We start from the raw sequence: 11058 nt of genomic DNA, 5'->3' as shown, positions 1-11058 counted from the left end.
AATCTCTAAGGTTCCTTGTATATTGAAATCCTGTGGTTTGAACTAGGAAAAGATAGTTGTCTGTCACAGATGAATTTCCTAGAAGAGGATCCTTCTCTAATAAGGCCTTGCTCCAGTGCTTCTTTATGGCATGGAGGTGACCATTCTGGCAGCAGATTTCTCAAAGGTTTTACCAAGCTGGACCCGGCCATGGATGAACACATATTTATTGTCTAAGGGCCAGCACAGCTAAATTCAGAGAGGCTCATCACCAGGTTGACCATAGGGTCACTCACTGAGCTAGGATGTCAGACTAAATATTGTAGGACAAATTTATGGGAAGGAAAGAAAAAAGTATTTATTAAGTACCTACTTTGTGCCGGGCACTGTGCTGACCACTTACAAATATTATCTCATTTGATTTTCACAATGATCCTTGGAGGTGGGCGCTATTATTATCCCCATTATTTTTACAGTCGAGGAAACTGAGGCAGAGACGAGTTAAGTGACTTTCCCAGGGTCACACGGTAAGTGCAGGAGGCTGAATCAAATCTTCCTGACTCCAGTCCCAGCACTCTATCCACTGTTCTGTGAAGTTGCCTTAAGCCTTGTGATTTCATTAGTAGTTAAGTAGAAGGAATTACCTGAGGCACATGGTACTTGCCCACTTGCCCACTGGTAGATCCACTTCCTGACTCCTGATCCAGCATTCTAAACTACTGTGTAAAGCTAGCTGTCTCTAAGGGCAACGTTAAATAAGAAATAAATGTTAAGTATAAACTTGGGTTCAAAAAAATCAGCTTTACAAATAACCAACTGGGGGAGACACGGTCAGACCACAGTTTATTTAAAAAAAAAAAAGATCTGGAGGTTTTAGTGGATGTCCTGCAGGCTTGATGTGTGTCAACAGTGTGATACATGACAGCCAAGGAGGCTAATACGCTCTCAGACTGCATTAAGAAAGACACTGGCCGGAAGTGCCGGGCTCCGTGGCTGATTGCTGGGCTGTAGTGAGCGGGGTATATTGTAGCGTAGAGTAGCTGCCGCCTCCTCCCTCATCTCCAACCGTGTTTGGGGCGCGTCGTCGTTGGTCGCCACCGTTGTTCTCGGGTTCTCAGCCGTCGCAGGACTTAATAGTCAACATGTTGAGCAAAAGGGCAAAGATAAGGAGCACCATGAAGCGCCCTCAGCGCGCAACTTCAAATGTATTTGCTATGTTTGATCAATCACAGATTCAGGAATTCGAAGAAGCCTTCAATATGATTGATCAAAACAGAGATGGTTTCATTGACAAGGGAGATTTACATGATATGCTAGCTTCCTTAGGAAAGAATCCAACTGATGAGTACCTAGATGCCATGATGAATGAAGCTCCAGGTCCTATAAATTCTACTATGTTCCTCACAATGTTGGGGGAAAAGTTAAATGGAACAGATCCAGAAGATGTCATCAGAAATGCTTTTGCTTGCTTCGATGAAGAAGCTACAGGCACCATTCAGGAAGATTACTTGAGAGAATTGCTGACCACAATGGGAGACTGGTTCACAGATGAAGAAGTAGATGAGCTGTATAGAGAAGCACCTATTGACAAAAAAGGAAATTTCAATTATATAGAGTTCACACGTATTCTTAAACATGGAACAAAAGACAAAGATGACTAAAAGGAAATGTCATTTTCATGCCAACAGTTATTTTCACTTTGTTTATTTCTGAGACTTTCTGATATTGTTTGCATGCACTCAGCTTTACAGTTTTTGCCTCTCATGTATTTATTCCAAGCCATTTGGCGTACACTTGCACCTTCGTAATCATACTGGAAAAAAGGGCTTATCACTTTTTAAAATAGAATTGGAGAAATTATCATTAACTTGTGAAAGCCTAAAGGAAAAAAAAATCTCAAATTTCTGTTTTAGCTGGATTTTTTACACTTTTTGTAATAAATACTTTTAAAATAAAGGTTGTAAACAACGTATTTCCACAAAATACAGGTATTAGGCGTATTTAAGTAATTTCTGGAAATAAAAAAATCTAGCGTTTTAAAATCTCAAAAAAGAAAAAAAAGAAAGACACGGGGTCCAGGAACAAGAAGGAAGGTGACCCTGCTACACTCTGCCCTAGTCAGACCAGATCTGGAGCATTTTGCACCACGTTTTAGGGAACCCATTGATAAGTTACAGAGCTTCCAGAGGCTGGCAACCAGGATGATGAAGGACCTGAAGAATAGAAGGATGTGTTGATGGAGCTGCTGGTGATGTTTTATGGAAGGCAGGCTCTTATTCTGTTATTCTGCTTGGCTCCAGAGGAAAGACCTAGCACAAGTGGGTGGAGGTTATAAAGGGGTCAAATCATGTTACAGGTAAGAAAAAACTTGCTTAATAATTAGAATTCTCTGAAAGTGAAAATGCCTATTTTGAGGAGAGATGATTCCACCTTCACGCTGGAGGTGTTAAAGCAAAGGCTTAATGTTAGTGTTAGATATGTTGTTAGATGGGGTTCGTTTTCTGGTATCGGTTGGCCTAGATGGACACTAAGGTCCTTTCCAATTCTTTGATACCGGACTAACTGTATTTTCCCCCTGGTCATATATATCTTTGATGGTGTTTTCTAAGTCATTGTCGTGTAGCTCACGTATTTTCCCATTACCCTCTGGTTCACCTATGATTTGTTTTTATCCTTAATCATGCTCTTTTTTTAAATAAAACTTTATTGATACCTTTGCTTTATGTCACTGACATTTCTCAGTGTAACCCTCCCCAATCACCTCTCAGAGAGCCAGCCTTTATAAGAAATAAAATAAAGAATTTTCTAAAAAGAGAGAATTAAAAAAACAGCTTAACAAAACTAACCAACACATTAAAAAAGCCTGAAGGTTCTACATCCATAGTCCCCAAAATCTGCAAAGAAGGTAAGGAGGTGCATATCTCTTCTTTGCAGTCAAGCTTGGACATTAGAATTTCACAATATTCACTGTCAATTGTTTTGTTGTGCTTTTCATTTACATTGTTGTAGTCCTTGTGTACATTGTCTTCCTGGTTCTGCTTACTTCACTTTGCATCAAGTCAACAAATTCTTTTTATGAGTGTGGCACTGTAATCAATATGAGTTGTGTAAATCTTCTGATAATTATTAATATTCATTATTGCTTACAGAACAGTGACATTCCATTACATTAATGTGTCACAACTTGTTTAGTCTCTCCTCAATCAATGGGCATCTACTTTATTTCTAGTTCTTTTCTAGAACTGCTTTAAATATTATAGTATGCATGGTGTCTTTTTTTAAAAAATCACATACCACCTGTAATTTTGATTATTCTGAATTCAGTGGATTACAATTCCCCACGGGACATTGATCAAAACACACACAACACAACAAAACAAAACTGGGAATCAACAACCCAGTTTCTCTCTGAAATAGCTGATATCAAATCTCATACAGATACATCCTAGAAAGGTCCCTTATGGCAGGATGAACCTGATCTCACTGTATTGGGAAGGAAAATTTATTTATAAAATGTAGTAAAGAAATCTGGGGTTAAGGAGTCAATGGCTCAGAAGAATATGGTCTCATAGAGAAGAAACTGGATTTGGAGACAGAAGACCTACGTTTGAATCCCAGCCCTGTTACTTGACCATGGGTGAGCCATTTCAGTTCTAGGGGCCAAGTCTTTATGACATCCTTTACATGTGTCTCTCCTCTTCATTCACAGTCACCACCTCACACTTGGATTTCTGAAATAGCCTTGCGATTGATGTCCCTTCCTCAATTCTCTCTCACCATTCTAAACCATCCTCAGCTATTGAAAGGATTTTCCTAAAGCATAGATCTGACCATGTCACCCCCTGTCTCAATAAACTACAATGGCTCCCTATTACCTCCAGGATGAAATATAAAATCCTCTGTTTTTCATTAAAAGCCCATCTTAACCTTGCCCCTTCCTATCTTTCCTGGTCTTTTTACTACCTACATGGTCCAGCAACATTGGCCTTCTCACACACAATGCTCAGTTGCCAGACTCCATGCCTTTTTATTGGCTATTCCCCATACCTGAAATGTCCTCCCTCCTCATCTCTACCTGCTGATTTCTCTGGCTTACTTCAAGACTGAGCCTGAGTTCTACCTCCTGCAGGAGGCCTTCTCTACTTCTGGTGCCTACTGTCTGAGATTTCCTTCTAGTTCACCATATGTATCTTGTATGTACAGTTTTTTTTCATATTGTCTTTCCCATTAGAATGAGAACTTCTTGAATACAGGGACTGGTTTTCACATTTATTTGTGTCCCTGGCATTTAATGCAATGCCTGGCACATAGTAAATTCTTAATAAATGCTTGTTGACTGACTGACCTCTATGTATGACATGCTTTCCTTTTATTACTTGTGATCCATCCGGTCCCCTCTCTCACCTTTGGTGTGAAAGAAAATAGTGAGACAGACTGATAGATGGAGAAAGAGGTACATAGTAACAAGGGGCCATCATGGTTTTTAAGCAGAATGGAGAAAGAATTAGACTCCAAACCTGGCAAGTGGTTATATTTCTATAGTAGTCCAATGAACATTTCCTTATGCTCATGTCCATTGAACATAGTCCAAAGTTTCATGCATTTCTAGTTTGCATATCCATGAAATTTCCTTTTATTTATTTAAATAAAGATTCTTCTTTAAGAAGTCAGAACTTCTTGAATCTATCATAGAAGGAGCCATGCCAAAATGGCCCTACTGTTTTGGTAGTTCATCCACCCTTCTCTTGTCTCAGTGTAAGATTATCCCTTTGATGCCTGACATATACCTATGCCTTTGAAGTTCCCAGAGCACTTATGTATATTTTCCCATTTGGCCTCATGAACCCTTTGAAGTAAGTGATACAGATATTACTATAACCATTCTAAGAATGAGGAAAATGAGACTCAAGAAAATTTTGATATGTCTATTGTCACAGAACTCTTTGATAATCTGATCACAGAGATGGAAGGGATCTTATGGGTCATTTAGTCCAACTCCCTCATTTCTTACAGTTGAGGAAACTGAGGCCCAGAGAGATCAGATGACTCAGAGGGAGCAGGTAAAAGATCTAAGATCCAAATCCAGGTCCTCTCACTCCAAGTTGAGGGGTTTTTCTATACAAGAAGATGCTTACTAACTAGTGTCAGAGGTGGGATTTGAACCCTGGTATCTCCTGACTTCAAGTCCAGCACTTTCTTCATTGTACCCCACTGTCTCTTGATGTGTTTGAGAAATAATCTGTTGTGTAAGGGAGGGGCAGCATAGCTTGTTCCAAACCCCAAACTCTCCTAGTCCAAGGCTGTTAACAGATTTCTTACTCCAGATGGCTTCTAGAGCCCAGCCAGCTACTAACTGTCTCCTTATTGCTGCTTTGTGTTGGCTTCTCCTTGAATGCTGCTAACATTCCTAGACTCCCCAGCCTCTCTGTGCCTGGCCCCATGTCCTTTTGTATCTTAGAACGCGTCATTGCCAGAGGAGCCATGGCGAGGACATGGAGACAAAGCTGAAGCTTGTTACAGTTTAGCATCTTCCTTTGGTACTCTGGCAGGACTAGTTACAGAATGAGATGGATAGGTCACAGCAAGACTGAGTGAGCTGGCATTTGGCATGGGATCCTGGGCTTCTGGACAATAATGTGGAACAGACACTGAAGTTGTTATTACTTGTGATGGTTGTTATTTAGGCATTTCATGAGAGCTGTGAAAATGGGAGCTTCCATTTGTTGTAGAGGGAATTCATGAACCAGGAAGAAAGTTGGACTAAATGATAACTCAGGTCCCTTCCAACTCTGAGATTGTATGATTCATATAAGGATAGTGTTACACATGGCCCTGGCCTTTGAAGAAATTAAAATCACAAAAAGACATGGAGGGCAGACATCAGTTAAAAAGAAAACAAAAAACCCAATACTCTACCACCTTGTTAAAAAATATTCCAACAAAAAAGCCAGATATCTAAATGACACAAATATAACAAATAGTGAAAGGATATTAACATGCTTAAAAAATTAGACACCATCAGCAACAATATGAAAACTCTCCAACTCATTAATAATAGAAATAAAAATTTAAGGAAGTCTGAGGTTTCATTTCATGTGCCCATCAAACTGGCAAAATGTTGGAAAGTGGAAACAGTCCTACAGGGGCTATAGAAAGGCAGGCAAACAATACAGTATTGGTAGAGCTTTGAACTAATAGTTCAACTATTCTGAAAAACAGTTTGCAAGAAAAGATACTAAACTATTTATAGCCTTTGACCCAGTGATTCCATTACTGGTCAAGAGTCCCAAGGAAGTCAAAGACAGAAAGCAAGGTCTCATATGTGCCAAAATATAGCAGCACTTATTGTGAAGTACTATATCTCCTTGCTAGCAAAGAGATATAGTAGGATGGTGGCAAAAAACTTGGGTCAAAGTGGTGGCCATCAACTTGGAAATAATAATATATTATTGTGTGATATGAGATTACTATGTGTGCAACTAAAAGAACTACAACATGACGTATTTTAAGCAAACTGTTGACACCAAAAAAGAGAAATGGATGGAGGAATGGACATTATCACTGAAAATAACCATTCCCTAAAGAAGCTTAATAGGTCATTTGCCATAATGAGGAAAATAAAGTAGCCTAGAAACCATCTCAGACAATTTTTTTCTTCTTGTCTAGTATAGAGATGGCAGCCAAGGGCAAAACCAGTTTAAAATATAAACTGGATTGTAAAATTTAATAGAGGATGGTGGAAGATTCTGAGTATTATGTCTACCAAAAGAAGAATTACTGGAGGTAAAAACAAGTTTAAGGAAAAGCTGGGGAGAAAGCCAACTTAACAAAGTCATTCCAAAGACATTTAAAGATGAAACTGGGTGAAAGATAATACTCAGATGGAAAATGGAAAAGATCTGTAAAGATTATTATAATAAACTCATTTCACTGTCAAGGACAATGGAACTAAGCCATTTAAATATTAATATCACAGTCTCAGAAGGGCTTCTATAAGAAGTAGAAATGGTGCTGAAGAAAACAAGTCAGAAAAAAATCTAGATTAGACCAAATGTACAAAAAAGATGGCAGAGCTGGAGGTAATAAATATTTTTTTGAGGGCAATTGAAGAACCAGTTCTCACAGTCTTTGAAAGAGAGAAAGAAACCATAAAAACCTTGGACTTCATAAAAAAGGCAACCTAGACAATATCAACTGACCTATATACCTATTTTCCCACCTCTAAAATATTTTATGAGAATCATCTACATATGCACTATGAATATACTTGATGCAGATAGGAGAAATAAATGTTCAGGCTTTTGCAAATGATACTCCATTTCTCTCTCTCTCTCTCTCTCTCTCTCTCTGTGTTTGTTTTTTGGCAGGGCAATTGGGGTTAAGTGACTTGCCCAAGGTCACACAGCTAGTATATGTGTCAAGTGTCTGAGTTGGAATTTGAACTCAGGTCCTCCTGACTCCAGGGTCTCTACTCACTGCGCCACCTAGCTGCCCCTGCAAATGATACTCTATAATAAACCACATCATTACATTTACCCACAGTGTAGAGGACAAGAAAATCCCACTCTGCTTATTATTTGCAAACTATTAGAAAAGCATTTGAATTGGAAGAACGAAATGATGCTCCAATGATGTGACAGTGAAGAGTCTATGATAGCTCAGAGACTGCAAACGTTGGATACAAGCAAGGGAGAGTAGTGCCGTTAATAGAAATGGAAGGCTGGAGAAGGGGTCAGGTTAGAGAAGAAAAACATGAAGTTCAACTTGGAATGTGTTGAGTTTAGAATGCCAAATTACTCTGACCTTTTTCCCATGGTCTAGCACTTGTACGTTCCCAAACCTTCTCTTCTGCTCCATGGGTCTGACTAACGTGTAGATCCTAGCTATCTCTATTTCGGCTATATCTATGACAGAGCTATTGGTACAACCATTTCACTTTTGCTTAAATTCTATCTATACTCCTGTACTCTCCTTCCTCATAAGGAACTGCAGTAGGCCTTGGAACCCACCAGATGTCACTCTTGTAGACATAGTGAAATTTGCTGAATTACATCTGATTCTGATAGTAGTGTTTTTAAAAAAAATCTTCATTTTTATTTATGAACTGCACAATCATCAACAAGTACAAACATATCCATATACAAAGAACAACAAATAGGATTGTATTTATGGGCAAGGGTGGGAGCTCTTGGGCTAGCCCAGGGAGAAGCTCCAGGTTAGAGTCTAGGTGCTCCAGTCCTGAGCTAATGGGAAACAAAACTCTGCTGTTAAACTTAGAAGAATGTGGCCCCCTCCTCACTGCAAGGCCTGCACAGAGGACCCCGCCTCCCCGCCCCCCCCCCCCCCCCGCAAAATGAGAGGGGAAGAGATGGCGTTCAAGCCCGACTTTTTATTTGATATGTTCATATCAAATAAACTTTCTTCTTGCAGAATTGCCAAAAAATGAGAAAGAAATTCTAGACATTTCTTGTATAGTTCCTTTAACTATAACATTTAGCAAGATAGTTACGATAGCTATACACATGTATGTATAGGTTTGTGTACATATCAGAACCCCTGCTTTAGAGGGAGGTAGTTCAATTTTTTTAATCTTTATTTCACAGAAGAATTTGAGGCCCAGAAATGATCTGACTTGCCCAAGGTCACATAGCTATTCAGTGTCAGAACCAAGACCTAACCCAGATCTTCCCAAGAACAGTGCTCTTTCAGCTACATCACACTCATATTACATACAACTCCCAATTGATTTATGACTCTTCCAAATAGGAACTCTGAAAGATAGAATACTAGGCTTATGGGATGGCTTTGGTTTGGGCGTGTTTGCATGGAGGGGGTGATTACAGAGGGTCTGGAGGAAGGAATGAAATAGAGCTTTTGGCACTATTGAAGCCAGACGCAAAGGAAAATTAAATAAGTTCTTTGGATGAAAAGAAATTAAAACATGCCCTACAAGACATATCAGGTAATAAAGCACCAGGACCAGATGGATACACAGCTGAATTTTACAGAACATTCAGTCATAAATTACTTCCAATTTTAGAAGAGGTTTATAAACATGCTCAGGAAGCAAAGAAGCTTCTCTTTATTTTAACTTCACTAGGCAGGAGAAACAATAAAGAAATGTCTACTTCATATAGATTTTTTTTCTTTAACCCCAATCACAGTGGCATCCAATTATGAGACTGGAGAACCTCTGAGGCCAGCCTTTACTTAGATCAAACAGATCTGGTTGAAGGAAACCATTCCCAGGGCAGGATTAGTTAATATTACCAGACACAGAGCCACACCAGCAGGCTTTAAGTATGAATAAGGCCTTTATCTCATGAAATGGAGGATCCTGAGAGATAATAAAGACGCCCTTTATCGTGAAGAAAGAGAAAAGGAAGGTCTGGGAAATAATTTAAAAACTGGACAGAATCCAACTAGAAACAAGGGTATTTAATCGCTGTTCCCTTAACCCGGAGAGGTAGACAGGGATCAAGACTATAATCCTTAGAAGGCAACCAAAGAATGACATTTGGCATCTTCAGCAAACTATTTGTTCTCTCTCTTTTAAAAAAATTTTTTTTTAAATTTTTGGTTTTGTTACATCTTTCTCATGGTTCATTTCATTGGTTATAATTCTTTTTTACAACTTGGTTATTGGGAGAATAATGTGAAGGTATATGTAGAACCTATATCAGATTACATGCTGTCTTGGGAGGGAGAGGAGGGGAGGTGGGGGAGAAAATTTGGAACTCAAAAACTTGTGGAACTGAGTGTTGTAAACTAAAAAGAAAATTAATTAATAAAAAAAGATGTACAAAGCACTTTAAATACAGGATCTCATTTTTGCTGCACAACAGCCCTTAGAGGAACGAGGGGCAAGGCTTATTTATTTTACAAATGAAGCAACTACTCTGTGTTCCATTCTTGTTCTGCTCTCTCCCGTATTCCTGCATTTCCCCATACTGCCCCCTATGCCTGGAATGGTGGCCCCTTGCATGTCCATCCTTCTGAGTGCCTTTCTTCTTCTATTCCATTCGAATTTATTAAGCATCTTCCATAGGCAAGGCACTGTGCTAGGTGTTGTGGATACAAAACAAAATAGCCTGTGCCTGGATACAAAACAAAACATATAAGTAAATATGAAATAAGTACAGAGTGCTTATAGCTAGCGTTTATATAGCGTTTTAAGGTTTACAAGGCACTTTAAAAATATTATCACATTTTATACTCACAATAACCCTTGGAAGTAGGTGTTATTATCTAAATACAGAGTGGTTTGGGAGAAGGGTAAAAGAGAACACTAATATCCTAGGGCAGAAGTTCTTAAAATGGGATCCCTGAACTTTTTTTTCTTATATTTCGATAAACATCTCAGTCCTCTTTAATCTTACCAACATTGATTAAGTTCCTATTATGTGTCAGGCACTGTGTAAAGCTCTGGGGGTGCAAGAAAGGCGAAAAACAGAATTTCTTCTCCCAGAATATTAGTACTTGGCTACAGAGGACATTTCTTTGGGGAAAAATATGGAAATCTTGGATTGGAGGAAAAAAAGAGACAAACCCAAGGCGAGCCAAGTGTAGACAGGGACTAAATATGGCATCTGGGGAGTTCTGAGCTGCCTAAAAAATGGAGCTCTAGCAGTTTGGCATTGTGGGACATTGTCTGCATTGCTGGTTACATTTGTTGAAGGAGATGGAAGTCGAATAATTTGGTAGAGACAGCAAGGGTCCTAAACAATAGATTTTTAGCAGGAACATGGGAACAGTTTGCCTTCTGGGTAGGATGCAGGCAAGGTTATGAGGAGGTGAGGCAGCAGAGTGACAGAGAATTCTGGAATCCTCCAGTAGCATAGAGAGGTTATGTAGTTTTAGCCAAGAGAGTGGCATGGCAGCTGGAAGGTGGCATGAAAGGGCAACCAAGAGCTATAAATAACAAGGCTCATAAGTAGTAAAGTATGGCATAATTTTCTATAGATTGCAACCTCAATAAGGGGGAGCTTAACTCTAGGAACTTTGTTGTAGAAGAGGGAAAGTAGAAATGTACTTATTTGGGTAAGGCTTGCTAAGAATGTATCTAATATATTTTTCCAT

General features: G+C 39.1%; 1 protein-coding gene across 1 annotated transcript; it reads left to right on the top strand.

Annotated features, from left to right (window-relative positions):
• The first annotated feature begins 1112 nt into the window (after positions 1-1112).
• LOC118831461 (myosin regulatory light polypeptide 9-like) lies at positions 1113-1640 on the top strand. The gene has a single exon (XM_036738820.1). It carries the CDS (start codon positions 1122-1124, stop codon positions 1638-1640), a length of 519 nt encoding a protein of 172 aa, XP_036594715.1. The 5' UTR covers positions 1113-1121.
• Positions 1641-11058: the final 9418 nt, after the last annotated feature.

The sequence above is a fragment of the Trichosurus vulpecula genome, chromosome 9 (assembly GCF_011100635.1).
Source record: "Trichosurus vulpecula isolate mTriVul1 chromosome 9, mTriVul1.pri, whole genome shotgun sequence".
NCBI classification, from domain to species: Eukaryota; Metazoa; Chordata; class Mammalia; order Diprotodontia; family Phalangeridae; genus Trichosurus; species Trichosurus vulpecula.
This window is presented reverse-complemented; position numbering and strand designations above follow the sequence as displayed.

Excerpts from the sequence above, each read along its gene's own strand:
- LOC118831461 (XM_036738820.1), top strand. The coding sequence starts at position 1,122 with ATGTTGAGCAAAAGGGCAAAGATAAGGAGCACCATGAAGCGCCCTCAG.